Source organism: Hyperolius riggenbachi, chromosome 11 (assembly GCF_040937935.1).
Source record: "Hyperolius riggenbachi isolate aHypRig1 chromosome 11, aHypRig1.pri, whole genome shotgun sequence".
Lineage (NCBI taxonomy): Eukaryota > Metazoa > Chordata > Amphibia > Anura > Hyperoliidae > Hyperolius > Hyperolius riggenbachi.
The window spans coordinates 213,378,760-213,402,245 of NC_090656.1; the positions used below are offsets into that span (position 1 = coordinate 213,378,760).

Here is a 23,486-nt window from a genome sequence, read left to right on the forward strand (position 1 = left end):
GATGGGTGGAGCCGGAGAGCGCCGCTCTATATATAGTCACTGCTAGTCAGTCTCAAGTTGTCTGCCGTTGCGAACACTTATGTGAAAGCACTCAGACCATAGTCAGATCCCACAGTGTGTTAGAACACGGAGGACCTGGGAATTCACACTGAGCCAGATTACTTCTGTGTTATCTTTGTGTTATACTTCAGACTAGTTCCAGGGTGTCGAGACCACGGACCTCACACCCAAGACTAGGGATACTGTGTACCATCATATTATACTTCAGACTAGTTCCAGGGTGTTGATACCACAGACCTCACACCCAAGACTAGGCATTGTTTGATATCGGTTATGACCTATTGCATTTCTGACTATCCCTCTGCTTTCTGATTCGGTACCTACGCATATCTGATTACCTGTTGCCAACCCTGCCTGCCCTTGGTTACCGAATCAGCCTTCTGTCTCTGTACCTTATCTGCCTGTGTGTTGCCGACCTGGCTTGCCCGACCTTGAGAGCTATCTCTCTCCATTGAGAGGTAGCGCAGAACGTACGGACTTCTCCGTCCCTGGTTTTTTAGAAGGGAAAAAAGGGACGGAGAAATTCGTACCGCGGGAGGTTAAGTGGTTAAGAATTGGAGGCCTAAACTTCTTGAAAAATAAATGTACCGCTTTTGACTCCTAATTCCAGACAGAAATGCACCGCCAGGGAGGTTAAAGGTTGTTGTTGTTATGCTGTTGCTTATCCTGTAGAGCAGAAAGGAAGTTCTGAGTTCAGGTCCGCTTTAAGAGGCATTTTATTGATAAGGTGTTAAAATATGACCCAGGAGAAAAAGTGAATTGGATCAGGCCGATCATATCCCTCTGCCAGGGGATTTCTTGTAGGACATCTGCCCTACTCTTTATGAATACTTTGCCCCAGGTTATGATGCTTGTACTCAGGGCATCTCTGAATGATTTTTTTTTTTTTTGTTAGGTCTGCAGAAATAACGACCTGCTAATGTGGTGTTTTTTTTTCTTGCAGATAACAAGAAATCAGCTGGTCTAGAGGATGAGATTTAATTTGTGGAAGGTTCTATCTATGTCATGTCTGGCCATGTGTATAATCCTTCTGGTCAGTAGACAACCTGAAGAAATCGAATGTCCGGATCCATCTAATCCTTATATCTTTCAGGTAAATTAACTCTCTAAGCACTTGGCTAAGAATCACAGGGAGAAAGAGGACTTTATTCTTGTTGGTGATCGCCCCATATTTATCCCTCCAAGAAAGGACAACTGATGAACCTGCGACAGGGTCATGGGTGTCCTAAGCTCATTGATGAGTGTGCGGAGTGAAGGCTAGGTTAGGTCATGTGGTCAGATTACCCCAAAAAAACTGTAGTACAAATTGCTGATGAGAGATTAGTGTCTATCAGGGGTGCAGCTGAGGTTATGGTGGCCCCAAGCAGTCCTTAACTTGAGGCCCCCCCAAAAATGGGCGTAGCCAAATCGTGTGGGTGGAGCCAAATTCTAGCAGTTTTCAGTCTAAATTGCACCAACGTGGAGACAGGTATAGGTGCCCGCAGTATAGGTAGCCAGCTATAGTTTCGCCCCAGTATAGGTAGCCCCTATAGTTGCCCCCAGTATAGGTTAGATAGGTAGGTGCCCCCATATAGGTTAGATAGGTAGGTGCCTCCAATATAGGTAGCCAGCCAGTGGCGGACATACGGCCGTGCAGCCGCACGAGGTCCCCTGAAGTTCCGTTGCTTCAGGGGCCCATTAAGTAGTGCTGTGGTGTTTTTTTTGTTTGTTTTTTCCTGTGGGGCCCCGACTCCTATCCTCCCTCACCTCGGGGGCCCCCCTCCCGGTATGCGCGGTGGGAGAGCGGCAAATACAGGAAGTCTCCGGGGCTCCAGGCAGGCGCTAGAGGCTCAGCGGCCGCTTGGTCTCTGGTGTCTCCAACTCTATATACTGCTCGCTACTAAACCAGGAAGTAGCGAGCAGTATACAGAGTTGGAGACATTGGAGACCAAGCGGCCGCTGAGCCTCTAGCGCCTGCCTGGAGCCCCGGAGACTTCCTGTATTTGCCGCTCTCCCGCCGCGCATACCGGGAGGGGGGCCCCCCGAGGTGAGGGAGGGTAGATAGCTACCCACCCGGCTACCTACCCACCCGGCTACCTGCCTACCTACCCGGCTACCTACCCACCCACCAGGCTACCTACCCACCTACCTACCTAACCACCCACCCGGCTACCTACCTACCGGGCTAGTTACCAACCCACCCACCAGGCTACCTAACCACCTGGCTACCTACCCACCCACCTACCTACCCACCTGGCTACCTACCTACCCACCCGGCTACCCAGCCACCCACCAGGCTACCTACCTACCTACCGGGCTAGTTACCAACCCACCCACCAGGCTACCTACTCACCTACCCACCCACCAGGCTACCTACCTACCCACCCACCAGGCTGCCTACCTACCTACCCAGTCACCAGGCTACCTACCCACCCACCCACCAGGCTACCTATCCACCCAACCACCCATGGGAGCTGCGCGCCGGATGGAGGCTGGGACAGGAGGTCTGCTGCTGCAGGTGAGTAAATGTTTTTTTTTTTTTTTTTAATTTATATTAGCAGGTGTATGTTCTGGGCATATCTGCCGACATGATTGCACGTATTTTCTGGGCATATCTGCCGACATGATTGGACGTATTTTCTGGGCATATCTGCCGACATGATTGCACGTATTTTCTGGGCATATCTGCCGACATGATTGCACATATTTTCTGGGCATATCTGCCAACATTATGTGTATTTTCTTGAGAAAACCTGCACAATTATGTGAATTTTCTGGGGAAAGGGTCACCAAAACCTGGGCCCACTGTCTTTGCGTTGCACTTTTCAAGGGAACCTGAGGTGAGAATAATATTGAGGCTGCCATATTTCTCTCCTTTTAACCCTCTGGGCGATACAATTATATCGCCCAGGAGGTGGCGCAGCACTATTTTTTTAATTTTTTTTATTTTTTAAATCATGTAGCGAGCCCAGGGCTCGCTACATGATAGCCGCAGCGCAGCGGCATCCCCCCACCCACTCCGATCGCCTTCGGCGATCAGAGTAAGCAGGAAATCCCGTTCAGAATGGGATTTCCTGCTGGGCTTCCCCGGTCGCCATGGCGACGGGGGCGGGATGACGTCACCGACGTCATGGACGTCGTGACGTCGGAGGGAGTCCAGATCCACCCCTCAGCGCTGCCTGGCACTGATTGGCCAGGCTGCGCAAGGGGTCGGGGAGGGGGGGGGGACTGCACGGCACGGCGAGCAGCAATCGGAAGTTACACGCAGCTAGCAAAGTGCTAGCTGCGTGTAACAAAAAAAAATGATGCAAATCCTGAGAAATCCTCCTGCGCGATATACCCCGAGCTCAGCTCGGGATTATCGCTCAGGAGGTTAAGCAATACCAGTTGCCTGGCTGCCGTGCTGGTCCTCTGCCTCTTATTCTTTCAACCATAGACCCTGAACAAGCATGCAGCAGGTCAGGGGTTTCTGACAATATTGTCAGAACTGAGAAGAGTAGCTGCATGCTTGTTGCTGGTGTAATTCAGTTTATTACTGCAGCCAAATAGATCAGCAGGGCCGCCAGGCAACTAGTATTGTTTAAAAGGAAATAAACCCTCACCCCGGGTTCGCTTTAAATTACAGTTAGCTCCGCCCTCATCCGGTCATTGCCACGCCCATTTTTTGCCACGGCGCTTAGCGCGCCGCAGGTCATAGGGGCCCCCAATTGCAATTTTGCACAGGGGCCCACTGCTGGCTGTGTCCGCCACTGTAGCCAGCATAGTTGCCTCCAGTATAGGTTAGCTAGTATAGTTGACCCCAGTATAGATTAGATAGGTAGGTGCCCCAGTGTAGGTTATATAGGTGTGTGCCTCCATTATAGGTAGCCAGCATAGTTGTCCCCAGTATAGCTTAGATAGGTAGGCTATCCCCAGTATAGGTTAGCTAGTATAGTTGCCCCCAGTATAGATTAGATAGGTAGGTGCCCCCAGTATAGGTTAGATACAGTGGGTTGCAAAAGTATTCGGCCCCCTTGAAGTTTTCCACATTTGGTCACATTACTGCCACAAACATGAATCAATTTTACTGGAATTCCACATGAAAGACCAACACAAAGTGGAATGAAAATCATACAAGAGTCCAATTTTTTTTTTTTTTTACAAATAACTGCAAAGTGATGTGTGCATAATTATTCGGCCCCCTTTGATCTGAGTGCAGTCAGTTGCCTATAGACATTGCCTGATGAGTGCTAATGACTAAATAGAGTGCACCTGTGTGTAATCTAATGTTAGTACATATACAGCTGCTCTGTGAGGGGCTCAGATGTTGTCTAAGAGAATATTGGGAGCAACAACACTGTGAAGTCCAAAGAACACACAAGACAGGTCAGGGATCAAGTTATTGAGAAATTTAAAGCAGGCTTAGGCTACAAAAAGATTTCCAAAGCCTTGAACATCCCACGGAGCACTGTTCAAGCGATCATTCAGAAATGGAAGGAGTATGGCACAATTGTAAACCTACCAAGAAAAGGCCATTCACCTAAACTCACAGGCCGAACAAGGAGAGCGCTGATCAGAAATGCAGTCAAGAGGCCCATGGTGACTCTGGACAAGCTGCAGAGATCTACAGCTCAGGTGGGAGACTCTGTCCATAGGACAACTATTAGTCATGCACTGTACAAAGTTGGCCTTTATGGAAGATTGGCAAGAAGAAAGGCATTGTTAACAGAAAGCATAACAAGTCCCGTTTGCAGTTTGCCACAAGCCATGTGGGGGACACAGCAACCATGTGGAAGGTGCTCTGGTCAGATGAGACCAAAATGGAACTTTTTGGCCAAAATGCAAAACGCTATGTGTGGCAGAAAACTAAGACTGCACATCACTCTGAACACACCATCCCCACTGTCAAATATGGTGGTGGCAGCATCATGCTCGGGTTGTGCATCTCTTCAGCAGGGACAGGGAAGCTGGTCAGAGTTGATGGGAAGATAGATGGAGCCAAATATAGGGCAATCTTGGAATAAAATCTCTTGGAGACTGCAAAAGACTTGAGACTGAGGCGGAGGTTCAGGACAATGACCCTAAACATAAAGCCAGGGCAACAATGGAATGGTTTAAAACAAAACATATCTATGTGTTAGAATGGCCCAGTCAAAGTCCAGATCTAAATCCAATCGAGAATCTGTGGCAAGATCTGAAAACTGCTGTTCACAAACGCTGTCCATCTAATCTGACTGAGCTGGAGCTGTTTTGCAAAGAAGAATGGGCAAGGATTTCAGTCTCTAGATGTGCAAAGCTGGTAGAGACATACTCTAAAAGACTGGCAGCTGTAATTGCAGCAAAAGGTGGTTCTACAAAGTATTGACTCAGGGGGCCGAATAATTACGCACACCCCACTTTGCAGTTATTTATTTTTAAAAAAATGTTTGGAATGATGTATGATTTTCGATCCACTTCTCACATGTACACCACTTTGTATTGGTCTTTTACGTGGAATTCCAATAAAATTGATGCATGTTTGTGGCAGTAATGTGACAAAATGTGGAAAACTTCAAGGGGGCCGAATACTTTTGCAACCCACTGTAGGTATGTACCCTGAGTATAGGTTAGATAGGTAGATGCCCCCAGTATAAATTAGATGGGTAGATGCCCCCAGTATAAATTAGATTGGTAGATGCCCCCAGTATAGGCAGGAGGCTGTGTGCAGGGGGAGTGGGGAGAGAAGTTTCCACTTACTTGCCTGGATCCTGCACAAAGGTTCTATCTTCATCCTCTCGCGACATGCGTCGCATTGGTAAGAGCTCCCCCTGTGATGACATGCGGTCACGTCATCACAGGGGGCACTGTTACCATAGCGACAGATGCCCGGTCAGGAAGTAGATAGAAGCCGGCAGGATCCAGACAGGTAAGTGGAAACTTCTCTCTCCCCGCTCCCGCGCACAGCCTCCTGCAGCTCCGCCTGATGCCCGCAAGCCCGCCACCAGCAGCACAGCGAGGCCCCCTGCAGTGTGTGGCCCTAAGCAGGGGCGTGCCTCGTCTGTATGCAGGCGGCGCCCCTTGTGTCTGTACACACAGTGCATCATAGTGTGCTAGGTATATTGGGGCTGTGTAGAGCAGACATGCAACATGGGTGACACAGAAATACCAATATTCTATTACTGAGCAGTGGTAATTCTCATGGTAAATGTTATCTCTATTTTACAACTGCTAAACCTAACCCTATTCTCATTCATTCCCTATTTATTGTCCAGCGCTGCGTAATATGTTGGCGCTTTATAAATACAATAAATAAAAAATAAATAATTCAAGCGCTGACAAGATCTCCCTTAGTCAGGAGCACCTTTATCTACTTAATACTGAGGTTGTTCTAGCTACCTAATACTTGGGGGCACCTCTATCTACTTAATAGTGAGGATACTTCTTGCTATCTAATACTAAGGGGCACCTTTAGCTATATAGCTACCTATGACGGTCAAGGGAAGTAAGGTAGAAGTGACAGCCAGCACACTTGCAGTGCAGTTTGGTGGAGGGTTTGTAGGCTCATGGAGGATGAAGTTTAAAGTGCCCAGACATCTCTGCCTATAGGCTTCTGTTGGGTAAATCCGGGGCTGCATATAAGCCTTCCTTCTACCGATTCATAACCTTAACCATCACTCCCAGACGATCCCTATTCCCTAATCCATCTCCCCCCACCGATAACTAACCTACCCTCCATGAGGCTTAACCCTAACCAGCCCCCCACCACAAACCAGATAACTGCATTGCCTTTTCCGCTGTACACATTAAATATCATCCCATAGGTGCCAAAATTTCCTGCAATTGCTGAAATTAATATGGGGCCCCAAACTTCTCTGATGCCCAAATTCCTGTCACCCTGTGTAGCTGCAAACTAATTGAGAACATCCATGCTGACCTTTGTCCAACTCTGAAAGCACTTGCAGGGGAAGGTGAGTGTCATAACTGGATCACAGAGCAAAAGAAATAAACCGCCTGGTCTGATGAGTTCTGTTCTTTCAAACCAATCACTATAGTTTAATATAGTATTCAAGGTTGGAAGATCGTGTTAGGATGCCACTGTTGTTTTATTGATTGGTGCAGATTAGACATTATAGTATAACAGCAGGATATGAAGTCATGACAACGGGACACTCTGACTGCCTCTATACAGTACGTGCATGCTTGGCTGAGAGGCCATCAGTTGCAGGAGCTATGACTTGTTTTATGATCCCACTGACTTACGGACTGTCGACGTGCTTGAGAATAAATATACAGGACCCGACCAGGTCACCTTTTTTCTCTGTTTCCCTCCGGGGCAGTTGCCTTTAATTTTGGGAAAAGCGATGCACGGTGTAGGCAGGCAGCAGAGCCTACACTCCCTTGTCTGCCAAGCACACTTCCAGGGTTTTCTGTCCATAGCCGCTGGGCGCTCCTCCCTGTGTCTTCTCCCCCGGGATGCCTGTGTCACATGATAAATACTAGAGGCTAAACACTAGAGTCCTCTAATGGTCACATAAGGTATGTGCTATGGTGCCTCTAGTGGTGACCCACCTAGCATATGTGATGTAATACAAGCCCCAGGAGAGAAGACACCGGCTGCTATTGAGTGTAGATATGCGTTGGTGGAAAGGATGTAAGTTCTACTGCCTAGACTCTGCACAGGATTAGGAAGACCCTGGGGACCTGGCAGGCAGTGTACAGCTCCAAAGATTTGTAAATGGTGTTTGGAGGGATCCTTCCCTTATCAGATTATGATCTGAGAGGGATCTATCTGTTAACCACATCGACTAGTGTATGGCCAACTTAAGCTGAATCTTTTTAATATCAAACTAAAGAAACAAATTATTAGTCATGCGCTTTAAGCATTTTATTCAATTTCACAGTGGTAATCTACCAGAATGTACATTTCACTTACTTCCTGTGGCGGGGTAGGGCTGTAAGGGGAAATAAGGAGGGCATTTTTAATGTGGTATTTCTCTTTGCTGCCAGGAAAAGATCATTTTGCCCCTGGTCATCCTGCCTAAGTGTTGGTGTGTCATTATGGCGTTGTAAGGGAGGTAACACCTGGCTTTGTTTTTTGTCCAGATGGTTTCTATCTCTGTCACAGTTTGTGCAGTCCAGATACACATTATTGTTATGAAGGCCTGATGTAGTGTCTACACGATCTGAAACAAGTCGATGTTGCTGCCTTAAAATAAATGGTCTGTTGTCTTAAAATCTTGATTGCACTTTATTACTCACTATAGGCCTATTTTTATGGATGGATTGATGGATATGTTAATTTATTTTTTTGTACTTTGACACTTTTTGGAATATTAAGCTCATCCTCTGCTTTTGGTTTCCTGTAATATTTTTTTTTTCATTGATTTTTATATCCATATATAGTGACTGTTGGTGAAGTGGAAACACCATTAAGGATATGTTTTTCTTGTCTCCCAAAATACGCAAATATAGGAAAAGATAATTCGCCAGGAAGCTCGCTTGTTCGATGTGCAGGAAGGTGCATTACAAGCGCTCCACATCCCTTATAAATATCTGCTGGGTTCTCCTCCCAAGTCCAAACGTAAGTGAAAGGACCGCCAATATCTGATGTTAATCTTTATTCATGTCTGCCAACTATTTTGCAAAGAAGTTAGGTTCTCACTATGGTTCAGTGCCATGGATGGTGACAGTGCATTAGGGATGAGCGAGAACGCCTTTGCTAGTCTCACCAGAATCTCCTTGTACATCTGGTAGTTCTGCACATTTTTTGAACCGTTTTGTAAATGACATTAAAGTGAACCTTCAGACTAAAAATCTACTCAGCAGCACTGAAAAGGCTTGGTGTTTCTTTAACAGTTTCACAGCATCAGAACTTTGTTTTTCTTACCTAAGCCTAATTTTTAGCTGCACAGAAGACATCTGCCCGGGCATTTTTTCCCTGATGCTGTGCAAAGCATGATGGGATTTCTGATGTTTTTGTTCTTCTGTATTGGCGCAAATTTTTGTTTTTTAAATTTTTAATTTGAGATTTGAAGCCTAGCGCATGCAGCTGGGAGGGGTGATCAGGACACAGGACATGCTCCCCGTCACCTCCTTTCAACCAAAAAGATGGCTGCCTACATGAAATCACAAACATTTGCCTGTTCTTTTAAAACAGAGTGGGTAAGAGATTATATTACCTATCGATTGTAATTAACATAACTAATGCAACTTAATGACATTGTTTGTTTAGGCTGAAGTTCCCCTTTAAAGTCAATGGCTTCAACTAGTTATTTTGTGAATTATACAAGGTACAACAGAAGTAGAATACAGTGAAAGTATCCAGAGGTACATCTTAATGTTATAACGTGAAACGTACAGAAATATATGTGCATCACAGTACAGCCATGATTTCGAGGCAATATTATCAATGCATAGTAGGTCTAGACTTAAAAACATTGTACACAAATTCCACAATAGGTTACATTTGTATAAGCGCACAAAGATGCATCACTACAGCGTAGAAAAGAATGGCGCTGACTTAAAGTGAACCAGAGATGAAGCCCCCCTATGTATTTTACCATATATATCAGTAAGAACATTAGCGAAAACACTTACCATGCTCTCAGTTTCATCCTCACTGCTAAAAGTGTCTTATCAGCTGTAATAAGAATCCGGACTGAGTATTCAGTCTCTTTGCTGGGAATGATTATAGCTGAGTCATTATAGCAGAGCCACAAGGGGGCAGGCTTGGGCTTGAAAAAACACCAGAGAAGACAGACTCAGCTATAATCATTCCATAGCAAAGCTAGACTGAATGCTCAATCGGGGTTTCTTATCAGAGGTGATAACAGTCAGATTAAACAGAGAACAATGAAACAAAGAGCAGATTAGGTGTTTACTGTCATGTTCCCACTGATTTATAAGGTAAAATACATGAGGGTTCTTCGTCTCTGGTTCTCTTTAAGCAGTTAATAGCAAAGCCCCTATGCATGATATAATCACCAAATGTGAAAGGTATGTTAAAGGGAATGTTAAGCAAAATATATAACGTGCAGTGGTGCTCTTCTAATATTCGGGTATCCGAACTACCCAGATAATCCGAACTTTTTCCACTATCCGAACCTTGAATAGCATTCCAGATATCTTTGTAAATCCAAATAGCACTATCCGACCAAGCGCAGATTTCCATGTGGAAATCTGAAATCCGGTCGGATAGTTAGGATATCCGAGCAGAAGCAAAAATCCCTTCAATGGCAAAAATCCCTTTCGGAGGCATTCAGTCCTAGAGAGAGAGAGAGAGAGAGAGAGAGAGAGAGAGAGAGAGAGAGAGAGGGAGAGAGAGAAGCAATTTAAGCCATTTCAGGCCACTTCCGGTTTTCGATCCGGATATCTGAATCCGACCGGATATCCAGGATATTGTGTTCATATATCCGATTATGCTCGGATACCAAAAAGTTAGGATTCGGATATCCGATATCTGGGTATCCGGATCCTAAATCAATTCGGATTTTGAAAAGGGGTATCCGAGCAGCACTGATAACGTGGCCAGTTACTTACCTGGGGCTTCTTCCAGCCCCCTGAAGTCCTTCTGGTTCCTCTCCGTTATTTTGGCTGATGGTGTAATGGTTAAGGGCTCTGCCTCTGACACAGGAGACCAGGGTTCGAAACTCGGCTCTGCCTGTTCAGTAAGCCAGCACTAATTCAGTAGGAGACCTTTGGCAAGTCTCCCTTACACTGCTACTGCCAATAGAGCGCGCCCTAGTGGCTGCTGCTCTGCTCTGGCGCTTTGAGTCCGCAAGGAGAAAAGCGCAATATAAATGTTATTTGTCTTGTCTTGTCTTGTCTATTTTGTGCTTCTCCGTTCCTTTCCTCCACTGCCCAGCTCCACAAACTGGGCAACCTGGCCAGTGCAGCCCCACTCTCCCCCCACCACACTCCCATAGCTGGGAGCATTTTGCGCAATAGCAGCTTTTACTTCCAGTGCAAGCGCAGGCCACAGGAGTGTGATGGAGGAGGTGTGTGGAACGGGGATGTGCATACAAGGTATTTAAGATTTCCTTAGGAGAATACAGTAGTAGAAACAAGGGTTACAAAAAAAATATTTCAAAAAGACCTTGTTTTGTTTAGTTATTATTTGTTTTAGAAAAACAGCTAAATGATAGATCTACTCATCGCTAATTAAATTTGTATATTTTTGCAGAAACGGCAGTAAATTTCATGACTGGGTTTTAGTGTTGTCAGTGTAAAAGTTGCAATGCTTTGGCTGGTGAAAATCCAAGGTTTGAAGTTTTAATCAGATTGAACACCATGTGACTGCTGTTTATTCAGCTCCCACACAGAGAAATGATGACGTATTGAACTCGTCATCTTTCTCCTGCTGTTGTGCTTAAACAGCCACACTGAGGCTTCATGACCCCTTTATTCGATTTTAGGAGAGCTCCCTGCAGTCTGACTTTTCTACTGCAGAGATAATGCTTTAGATTGTTAACCCTGACAATGACAATAAGGCAAAGGTCATGCAGGCAAGTTTGAAGTAGATTGGTACTGTACATACGTGTGTCTCTCATCATGCGACCACTGGATCACTTTTAAAGTACATACATTTAGATACTTACCTCAGTAGTGGTATACTACAAAGATTTCCTGGATCCTCCTACAGCTCACAGTTTCTGCGCAGGGTCCTTTTATACTTATTCGAGCAAAGCAGGGCAAAAGGGCGTCTTCTGGCTGTGAGCACAGCTGTGGATAAGCTCTTGTGGACGAGAGCATGAAACACTCGTGCATAGAGGAGAAAAAAAAGTTGTGCATGAACACCTTTGTTCTAATGAGCATGCATGGACCTTGCCTGCACATGCCCAGGATGTTCTTGTCCACTGCTGGGAGCATAGCCTGAAGGCTAACAGGGATACTGCGTTGGGATGCTGGGCTCTACACGAGGATCCAGGAAGCATTCAATTTGGGTCCAGTGCTCTTCAATTTATTTATTAATGACCTAGTAGATGCAGTAGTGAGCAATGTTGCTATTTTTGCAGATGATACAAAATTGTGCAGAATCATCAACTCTCAGGAAGATAGTGTCATATTGCAACAGGATCTGGATAGGATGGCTATATGGGCACATACATGGCAGATAACATTCAATGTTGACAAATGTAAGGTCATGCATTTTGGACGTACTAATGGTCTAGCACCATACAAAATAAATGGGATACAGTTGGGGACATCAAACTTGGAGAAGGACTTAGGAGTACTCATTGACAACAAGTTAAATAATCGTACTCAATGCCAAGCAGCTGCAGCTAAAGCTAACAAAATTTTGGGATGCATTAAAAGGGAAATAAAAACTCGAGATGCTAGCATAATATTGCCCCTGTTTAACTCTCTAGTAAGGCCACATCTGGAATATGGAATTCAGTTCTGGGCACCACATTACAAAAAAGATATTGCAGTTTTAGAGCAGGTGCAGAGACGAGCAACAAAATTGATGCGTGGGATGGAAGGTCTCACTTATCGAGAAAGGTTAGATAAACTGGGTTTATTTAGTCTAGAGAAAAGACGCCTTAGAGGGGATCTAATTAACATGTATAAATACATCAGAGGGCAATATAATACCTTGGCGGATGAGCTTTTTGTCCCTAGGCCTTCTCAAAGGACTAGAGGACATGATCTGCGCATGGAGGAAAAACGTTTTAACCATTTATTTAGGAAAGGGTTCTTTACAGTAAGAGTGATTAAGATGTGGAATGCATTGCCACAGGAAGTCGTTATGGCAAACTCTATACCTGCATTTAAAGGGGGCTTAGATGCTTTCCTTGCGTTGAAAGACATCCATGGCTACAATTACTAGGTAATGTCTAATGATGTTGATCCAGGGATATTATCTGATTGCCATCTGGAGTCGGGAAGGAATTTTTCCCTTTAGGGGCTAATTGGACCATGCCTTGTAAGGGTTTTTTCGCCTTCCTCTGGATCAACAGGGATATGTGAGGGAGCAGGCTGGTGTTGTACTTTATACTGGTTGAACTCGATGGACGTATGTCTTTTTTCAACCAAAATAACTATGTAACTATGTAACTATCTGAACAATCCACAGGCTTGTACCTCAGGTTTGTTTTAAAGTGTACCTGTAGTGAGAAGACGTGCCCCTTACCTCAAGAGGAGGAAGCCCCTTGATCCTAAAGAGGCATCCCCCTTCCTCAGCAGAGGGGATTAAGCACTGGCTCCCCCGTAAATTCCCTTGTTGCTGCTTGAGGCGCAGTATCAGCTTTCCTTCGGGCTTTGGTGGAAATGGCAAAGCCCATTCCGCTCTACTGTGCAGGCGCGAGCCGTCTGCACCTGCGCAGTAGAGGTAATCTGATCGTGCTCAACAATTTTCACCAGAGCCCGAGCAGAGAGCCGCTGCTGTGCCTACATGGGGATATGTAAATATTATTGCTGTGCAGTGTTTGGGGAAGTCAGAGCTGGATCCTGCTGGCTGAGGAAGACAGGGAAGCCTCATTAGGATCCAGAGGCTTCCCCCTCCCAAGGTAAGTACTCCCCAGAGGAACTTTTTTCCTCACAGATTTACTTTAACACTTTATGAATCAATATACTGTACATATTTATCGCTAACACAAATCTCATTGTTTGTTTCACAAAGGATTTCTGACCATTGGCATATCTTCTGTGAAGAGAGCAAAGGGGGACTATCTTCTGACCACGCTTGAATCCATCTTCAGTCACTGCAGCCACAGCGAGTTGGAAGAGTTAATTGTTGTGGTATACTTGGCCAATTTTAAGCATTCTGTAAACACTGCAATAGCCGAGGAAATAAAAAAGCATTATTCACTAGAGGTTTCAGCGGGACGTCTGCTTGTGATAAGCAGCTACAGCAACGCCTATCCTCCTCTGGAAGGTCTAAAAAGGAACTACAAAGATCCCCCTGAAAGAGTAACCTTCAGGTCCAAACAGAATGTGGACTATGCCTTCCTAGTAAACGTTTGTGCTAATTTGTCGCAATACTACCTCATGTTAGAGGACGATGTGTCCTGCGCTAAGAATTTCCTCACCTCAATTAAAACCTACGTTCAGGAGTACGGCCCCCCATGGACCACTATAACCTTTTCCAACTTGGGCTACATTGGGAAACTTTACCACAATGAGGACTTAAGCAGACTGGCCCGTTTCCTGCTACTTTTCTACGATGAGATGCCTTGTGATTGGCTTTTAGATCTCTTTTACAAATCCAAAGCTCAGGGGGATATTATCCGCTACAAACCTTCTCTCTTTCAGCATATGGGGGTGTTTTCCTCCTTTAAAAGCAACCAAAATAAGCTGAAGGACAAAGACTTTATGGAAATTACAGAACACTATGGAGATCATCCATTAGCTTCATGCTTATCCAACATGAAGGTGTACCAAGGCTACGGCCCCGACAATGTTTGCTTTGCCAGCCCAAATTTCTTCTGGGGGGCGGAGATAACAGAAAAAAGCCAGTTCACCATGATTTTCCAGGTTTCGATAACTATTGAAAGAATTAATATAATTACAGGGACGTCAGACCATCCCAGCGACATTCTAAAATCAGGTTATGTGGAGTTAGGGAGAGACAAAGTGCAACAGGATCAAAAGGTATCGTGTAAGTCATTTACAAAAATTGGCAATTTTCACAATGGAACTTTCTTTCTGGACAATATAAGCAAAGCCGCAGGGGAGGCCATCGATTGCCTTAGAATCCAGGCTTCTGAACCTCAGACTGAGTGGCTGATAATACAGAAAATAGGTATTTGGGTCAGGAAGGAGAAAACGCATCATAACAACTCTTCTGATATTGTGTCAGTCGCCAGGTAGCTTCCTTTGGAAGATGAGTATTGATTTCTCTTTATTTTTCCCCTTTTCATCAACTTGTTTCAGACCACCGTCATTAATATGACAGTCATATGATGGAACCCTCCATGCTGATTTAAAAACTAAAAAGGACATTTTTTTTAATTGCGCTATTGAACAAGAAAAATAATTGTATATTTAATAAATGTGTACAAAATACCCATTAGAAATTTCATAAGACTGGATTTTGGGGCCTCGATTTGTAAGGTTAGTTATTTCATGTTGTTTTGTTCCTATTTTTCGAGTTAACTATTTATAAAGTTGTTGGTTTTTTTTTTGTTTTTTTTTTTGTACTGTTTTTTTTTTTGTACTGTTTTTTCCTGTTCATGTTGCCTACTGATAAGCATATTTATCTATCTTTAAGCATATCTTACTTCTCAATCTTTTAGATAGAACATTTTTCTTATTTTTTGGTCAAACTAGAAAAACTTCCCTTTTCTAATTTATAAAGTGGTACTAAATGTTTTACAGACAGATAGAGATGATCAATGGGATGCTAATAGTCCCGGGTTGCATATTAATTTCAAAGGGAACCTCAACCGAGAGGGATTATGGATGTTTCCTTTTAACCACTCTGCGACCGCAGAGTGTCTCTCTTGTTCCTCCACGAGGCATATGTGATGCATCTCGCGATGCGTGAGATTTGCGGGGAGCTCGCTCCTGCTCTATCGCAAGCTCCAGTAAACAAACATTGTAGGTATCCGTGATGAGCCTGCCAGCCTGCGATCGCAGCTGGCAGGCTCTTAGAAATAACAAAAATCCGTTTACTATTTGTACAGCGCTGTAATCTAGTACTGGGGACAGCCCTGTCACTTGGCTGTCCCCTGGAGTGGCTCAGAATCAGATCCCTCTCATAGGCTGATGCCTATGAGAGGTGATCCTTGTGCTGGATCTCGGAGGGAAGGAGGTAAAAAAAAAAAAAAGTTTCAATTTAAAAAAAAAAAAATGTCTTTGCAGCAGCAATTACATGCCACCAACAGAAAGCCCTGTTGGTGGCAAGAAAAGGAGTGCAAAATTAATTTGTGTGCTAAGTAGTATGGCCGTGATGCACACTAGTCACTAGGGGGGTGCCTTTGGTCCTCAAGAGGTTAAACAATACCAGTTGATTGGCAGCCCTGCTGATCTCTGGCTGCAGTAGTGGCTGAATTAAACACCTGAAACAAGCATGCAGCTAATCCAGTCTGACTTCAGTCAGCACACCTGATCTGCATGCTTGTTGAGGGGTTGTGCTAAAAGTATTGGAGACACAGGAGCAGCAGGAGAGTCAGGCAACTGGTATTATTTTAAAAGGCAAAATCCATATCCTTCTCAGTTTAGGTTCCCTTTTAACTGTAGCCACCTAAAAACAAAAAAGTTACATACGGGCCTAAGAGAAGGAAAGGCTCTGGACGTATAGAGCCTTCTCAGGTCTCTCTCGGCCTCCTCGTTCTACTGTCGGGCCTGAGCTAGACAGAGTTAACGTACATGCATATGGAGGACACTGTTTGGACATCCCAGCGACAGAATGAGACTGCGTGGGAGGATAGGGGAAGTCTTTTAGGCTTTGCTTTCCAAGGTAAGTATCCAAAGTTTTCCATTTAAAAAGTCACAGGTTTACTGTAAATATAATTACACTACCCAGGGGCGTCGCTAGCCCTATTTTGGGGGAGCAGGTGCCCCCAATCTGTCCTGGGGTGCCACGGATCTCCGCCCGGCTGCCGCTCAACCCTCTGTCAGCGGCTCCCTCCAGCCGCCGCCGCGTCACTCAGACCTCAGGATCAGGCGGCGAGCCGGCGACCAATCGTGCGGGCGCTAGGACCCAGCGCCCGCACTGATATGCGGAAGTAACATCACATCCGCATATCGAGCGGGTGCGTCCGGCGCCCGCTGGTACTGGTCGAGTCGCCGCTGATCCTGAGGTCTGACTACACTGCCAGGTAAGGGGGGAGCGGCGGCTAGAGGGGGGGCCTTCCTGTCACTCACTCCCTAAAGGGGCTCCCTGTCACTCACTCACTCCCTAAAGGGGCTCCCTGTCACTCACTCACTGCCTAAAGGGGCTCCCTGGCACTCACTCACTGCCTAAAGGGGCTCCCTGGCACTCACTCACTCCCTAAAGGGGCTCCCTGGCACTCACTCACTTCCTAAAGGGGCTCCCTGGCACTCACTCACTTCCTAAAGGGGCTCCCTGGCACTCACTCACTCCCTAAAGGGGCTCCCTGGCACTCACTCACTGCCTAAAGGGGCTCCCTGGCACTCACTCACTCACTCCCTAAAGGGCCTCCCTGTCACTCACTCACTCCCTAAAGGGCCTCCCTGTCACTCACTCACTCCCTAAAGGGCCTCCCTGTTACTCACTCACTCCCTAAAGGGGCTCCCTGTCACTCACTCACTCCCTAAAGGGGCTCCCTGTCACTCACTCACTCCCTAAAGGGGCTCCCTGGCACTCACTCACTGCCTGAAGGGGCTCCCTGGCACCCACTCACTGCCTAAAGGGGCTCCCTGGCACTCACTCACTCCCTAAAGGGGCTCCCTGGCACTCACTCACTCCCTAAAGGGGCTCCCTGGCACTCACTCACTTCCTAAAGGGGCTCCCTGGCACTCACTCACTTCCTAAAGGGGCTCCCTGGCACTCACTCACTGCCTAAAGGGGCTCCCTGGCACCCACTCACTGCCTAAAGGGGCTCCCTGGCACTCACTCACTACCTAAAGGGCCTCCCTGTCACTCACTCACTGCCTGAAGGGGCTCCCTGGTACTCACTCACTACCTAAAGGGGCTCCCTGGCACTCACTCACTGCCTGAAGGGGCTCCCTGGCACTCACTCACTACCTAAAGGGCCTCCCTGTCACTCACTCACTGCCTGAAGGGGCTCCCTGGCACTCACTCATTGCCTGAAGGGGCTCCCTGGCACTCACTCACTGCCTAAAGGGGCTCCCTGGCACTCACTCACTGCCTAAAGTGGCTCCCTGGCACTCACTCACAGCCTGAAGGGGCTCCCTGTCACTCGCTCACTGCCTGAAGGGGCTCCCTGGCACTCGCTCACTGCCTGAAGGGGCTCCCTGGCACTCGCTCACTGCCTGAAGGGGCTCCCTGGCACTCACTCACTACCTAAAGGGCCTCCCTGTCACTCACTATCGGGGTCCCTGTCACTCACTACCTAACTGGAGGCGCCTGTCACTCACTAGCTAACCTGGGGGTCCCTGTCACTCACTACCTAACTTGGGGGGACTACCATATTAAGGGGGCATTCTGCCTATTTATGTGAAATGCTGTCTATTTATGTGCCTCATGACTGCTGAATTTGTCTTGTTGGGAGCCTCATGATTTGCTGGAGGCCTCATGATTGCTGAATTTGTCTTGTTGGGGGCCTCATGATTTGCTGGAGGCCTCATGATTGCTGAATTTGTCTTGTTGGGGGCCTCATGATTTGTTGGGGGCCTCATGATTGCTAAATTTGTCTTGTTGGGGGTCACATGATTGCTAACTGCGAGACTATGAGAAAAGCTGAATCCTTATCATATGAGACAATAGCATTAAACCTACTTTTTTAGCTTTTTAAAACAGAAAATAAAACTGGGAGGTTCTAAAAAATTTAATACATTTTTCAGGAGTAGGATGGATGAAATTGTTTATCTTCACAGTTTATTTTCAACTTGGATTTTCCATAATGTTCATGTATGAGTTAAAATGTTTGTACAGTATTTAGTTTAAATTGCTGTTGCCACTTTGCGATAGATAAGTGACTTTTGGGTTGCAGTTTGGCCACTCGGCCTACAAAAGGTTCGCCACCACTGTCATAATCTAATGTCCCACCATTGCTAGGTTCATGTAAATTTGTCTCCACCCGTTACCACACCTATATTCTGGTCCATGGCCCACCCATTTTTCGGTGCGGCGCGATAAGCACGCCGCACAACGTGATCCTCATATTTTTGGCACGCTAGCTGCAGTGTGCTGAATTCTGCTGCCTACAGTATGTACAGTATACGCTGTTCTCTAGTGCCTGCACCGTGTGCTGATTTACCTCCAGTGTGTACAGTGTAAGGTGTTACTCTGTGCCTTTACTGATTGTAAACCAGCTGTATTGTATGCTGATCCCTGCTACTTTCAGAATGTACAGTATTAGCTGTAAAGCCTGGTACACACATATTTTAGCTCTGTTTAGCCAATTTTAGCTCTGTTCATAAAATTCATTGTCTGTTGGCCCACTTACTGCACGGGGGTGGTAAAATTGGGGGTCAGTGATTGACCAATCAAAATTGTATGTGCGTACACATTTTTGATCTATGCCTATACTGATTGTAAATTATCTAAATAAAGGACAGGGGGCTCCATCCAATATTTCGATGGGCAGGTCCGTTATCTGTAGCTTACACCGCTGCTAAGTTCATGTACATTTGGCCCCACCCATGGCCACGCCCACTCACCTCATGGCCACGCCCATTTTTGCTGCAGCGCGCCGCATATACCTCCCCGCCTGGTGCCCACAGGTGCCCCCGATCTCCAAGGACCCTAGAAACGCCCCTGACACTACCCGTTCACTTCCCTGAATTCCATTAATAAAGATGTAATCAGATAACAGCTGTGTTATACCAGTAGCACTAGTCCTTTATTAATATGAATTAGGGGACATTTTAAGAACAATTTAAAAGGAGAGGGCAGGGCAAACCTGCAATCTGCATCTGAAAAGGTAAGGAGCGTCAAACAAATGAATAAATATCATATATAATCTAATGCAATCTCTCATGATAGTACAATGGATAATACTGTACAAACCATAGCATAAATAACACCTGAATAACTATATGTATAGAAATCAGTCACATACTGTATTTACTCACATATAAGCCGACCCGCCTATAAGCCAAGGTACCCACTTTTCCCTCAGAAATCAGGAAAAGTGATTGACTCGCGTATAAGGCCCATCTCCAGTATAGCCCCCTTCTCAGTAGCCAAATGTGCCCCCAGTACAAGTCAGCCCCCCTCCCCATAGCCATATGTGCTCCAAGGATGATACAGCTGTGTCTCAAGACACCACTAGATGGCATCATAAATATGAGACACAGCGATTACCACACAGGAAGAATCCCCGACCATTGCACCGCTGACAGGTTGCATGCACACTCCGCTTCACAAGCCGTTGCTTGCACACTCCGCTTCACAAGCCAGGGGACATGGTAGTCTTGAATAGCGCACTCTGCACACCATGTTGCAGTGGACGGACACAGCAGGGAGCCAGCTGGCAAGAGCAGGATCATTAGTACATGATCCTTATGCTCCTCTGCCAGTAATAAAACTTGGTTCACCATCCGTTCTGCTCTACTGACTCGCATATAAGCCGAGGGGTAACTTTTCAGCACATTAGGCTTAGATGCATGAATATAAGGTATATATCCTGTTTGATGTTTGTATGCATCTGAGCAAGGCAGTAAATAACTGTGATTTACATACAGATACTGCACAAGCAAAGGTGCAAAAAGAGAAATACAAGGTGCCTAGTGCAAAGAAAGAAAAATAAAGTGCAAAGGGCTGTCCCACGCACCAGCATGGACAGCATGAACAAGTGTAAACAATTGCTGTAAAGGAGACCCAACAGTACTGAACACACGGGAAAGTGCAAAGTGCTATCTGCCAAAGGATGGCAGAAAGAGTGTCCAGATAAGAAGCATACCCCCAGTTCAGATAAGGAGCCAGTATTAGAGAAGAAGATGCAAGAGCCGAAATAGGCAAATGTATTTAGGTAATGGAGGTCGGACGTCCGCAGCGCGTAGTTACCCCTTTGCGCATTATTTTGTGCGTTTGTTACAAGGTATACAACCAACTGGGGTTGGGGTGGCAGCGGAGAGAGAAGAGGGAGCGATGGGCACAGTGACTCCCCCCCTCCCCCCCCCCCCCTCCAGATATGAGCGGCGGGCCGGCGGCAGAAGACTTACTCTATTCCCGTCCCCCCTTCCCCACTGTGGTGCCCATCGCTCCCTCTTCTCTCTCCGCTGCCACCCCACCTGGGGACATCTGTACACCTGGCTATACTGGGGAGTCGGGACACGGTAAGTCTTGGCTACCTATACTGGGGACAACTATACACCTGACTACATATAATGGGGACAAGTATACACCTGGCTACATATACTGAGGACAACTATACACCTGTTTGCATATAACGGGAACAGCTATACGCCTGACTACCTATACTGGGAGCAACTATACACCTGGCTACCTATACTGGGGACAACTATACACCTGACTACATATAATGGGGACAACTATACACCTGGCTGCATATACTGGGGACAACTATACACCTGTTTGCATATAACGGGAACAGCTATACGCCTGACTACCTATACTGGGAGCAACTATACACCTGGCTACCTATACTGGGAACAACTATACACTTGGCTACATATAATGGGGACACCTATACACCTGACTACATATACTGGGGACAACTATACACCTGGCTACATATACTGGGGACAGCTATATGAATGACTATATACTGGGAACCGCTATATGCCTGGCTACCTATACTAGGAACAACTATACACCTGGCTACCTATACTGGGGACACCTATACACCTGGCTACATATACTGGGGACAGCTATACACCTGGCTACCTATACTGGGGACAACTATACACCTGACTACATATAATGGGGACAACTATACACCTGGCTACATATACTGGGGACAACTATACACCTGTTTGCATATAACGGGAACAGCTATACGCCTGACTACCTATACTGGGAGCAACTATACACCTGGCTACCTATACTGGGAACAACTATACACTTGGCTACATATAATGGGGACACCTATACACCTGACTACATATACTGGGAACAACTATACACCTGGCTACATATACTGGGGACAGCTATATGCCTGACTATATACTGGGAACCGCTATATGCGTGGCTACCTATACTAGGAACAACTATACACCTGGCTACCTATACTGGGGACACCTATACACCTGGCTACATATACTGGGGACACCTATACACCTGGCTACATATACTGGGGACAGCTATACACCTGGCTACATATACTGGGGCCGCCTATACACCTGGCTACATATACTGGGGACGCCTATACACCTGGCTACATATACTGGAGACGCCTATACACCTGGCTACATATACTGGGGACACCTATACACCTGGCTACATACAGTGGGATGCGAAAGTTTGGGCAACCTTGGTAATCGGCATGATTTTCCTGTATAAATCGTTGGTTGTTACGATAAAAAATGTCAAATAGAGACACACACAGTGATATTTGAGAAGTGAAATTAAGTTTATTGGATTTACACAAAGTGCGCAATAATTAAACAAAATTAGGCAGGTGCATAAATTTGGGCACCACAAAAAATAAATGAAATCAATATATAGTATGTCAAAAACCTCAGCAGTTCTTGCCTTTTTCATGATTGCTAACTCAGTAAAGGACAAGCCTTTAAAGCGTTGCTATCATATAAATCCGGCATAGCAGGGTCTGAACCCTCTATAACAGTAATTATAGATTGATGGTGTACCTTGAAATGAATCAGAGCACTCCAGTATAGGATTTTATATAAAAAATTGTATTTGCTTATCATACAGCATATATACAAAATATGAACAGTTCCAAGTAGTGTTTCCTTCTAACAGTATTCCATCTCATCAAGGCTTTATAGCCAAGCGATCATCAATCTTCTAAGCACATTCAAAAAAAGAATATAACAGTTGTGTTATGTAGAATAAGATCAAAAGTAGTCTCATCTGTATCAATAGCTGTGTATCTAGTAGTTGCGTAAAACTTGTAGTAATCTTCTTAAAGAAATAGCATAAAAAATAGCTTCTAAAAAACTTCTTGCTAACATCTTAACAGAACAAAATGCTGAAAAATGAATAACCTAAATCACCAGAATATTAAGCATATTACCCCTTCTCTGTCATCTCTTCAGCATCTAGAACCACGTGTGGGAAGGTAGCTTCTGCCTCGTGTGTCTTCTCAGGAGATTGCTGGGCTTCTGCAAACTATGAGCTTTCAGCTCCTACTTTTATAGTGATTGGATACAATATGGCTGCCTAATCTGGACTTTCCCTATTTCCCAGGTTCTGATTGGCTAAAGCTTCCGTGCGTCAATGCTATATCATGTTTTGAATACCTAAATAATAATATTATTGTTTATAAATTCTGATTAGGTCATTTCTGACGCAGTTGGTTAAAAATGGACATCACCAGCCATCTTGTCTGCTGGTTGACTTTTTTTCCCCAGACATTAAGACTAAACAATGACATTCATGACACATGTCTAATAATGTGTTCTCTGCTAATTAATTTAGAATGTGTCTCTTCTTTCCCAGAAATAAGATTGGTCAGGTTGACACTGTAACCAGACCAGTAATAGTCTTCAGCAATTTAAGGCTTATTGAAACATACAGGGCTTCTAATATAGTTATTTAAATATAAAGCTTATTATATAATTCTTCTTAAAACAATTAATCATATAAGATATACCTGCACATTAAAATTTAATAATACAAAATCATGTTCTATATATTTGCCTTTCTTATGAATAAATGTAATAATTCCACCGACAGATGTCCCTATTTCATCATCTTTAACTAATTGGGAAAACCCCTTATTGTTTTTATATTTTATGAGGCCTTTCCC

General features: G+C 45.3%; 1 protein-coding gene across 4 annotated transcripts in view; it reads left to right on the forward strand.

Annotated features, from left to right (window-relative positions):
- Positions 1 to 15,014, forward strand: part of LOC137538677 (alpha-1,3-mannosyl-glycoprotein 4-beta-N-acetylglucosaminyltransferase C-like) — a 123,193-nt gene extending 108,179 nt beyond the window's left edge. For all 4 annotated transcript variants that reach the window (XM_068260963.1, XM_068260965.1, XM_068260964.1 and 1 more), the window contains exons 2-4: positions 1,004 to 1,153; positions 8,470 to 8,578; positions 13,619 to 15,014. In XM_068260963.1, coding sequence (XP_068117064.1) covers positions 1,031 to 1,153; positions 8,470 to 8,578; positions 13,619 to 14,808 — 1,422 coding nt within the window. In that variant the 5' untranslated portion in view covers positions 1,004 to 1,030 and the 3' untranslated portion in view covers positions 14,809 to 15,014. The remainder of the gene's footprint in view (positions 1 to 1,003; positions 1,154 to 8,469; positions 8,579 to 13,618) is intronic.
- The last annotated feature ends 8,472 nt before the right edge of the window (positions 15,015 to 23,486 follow it).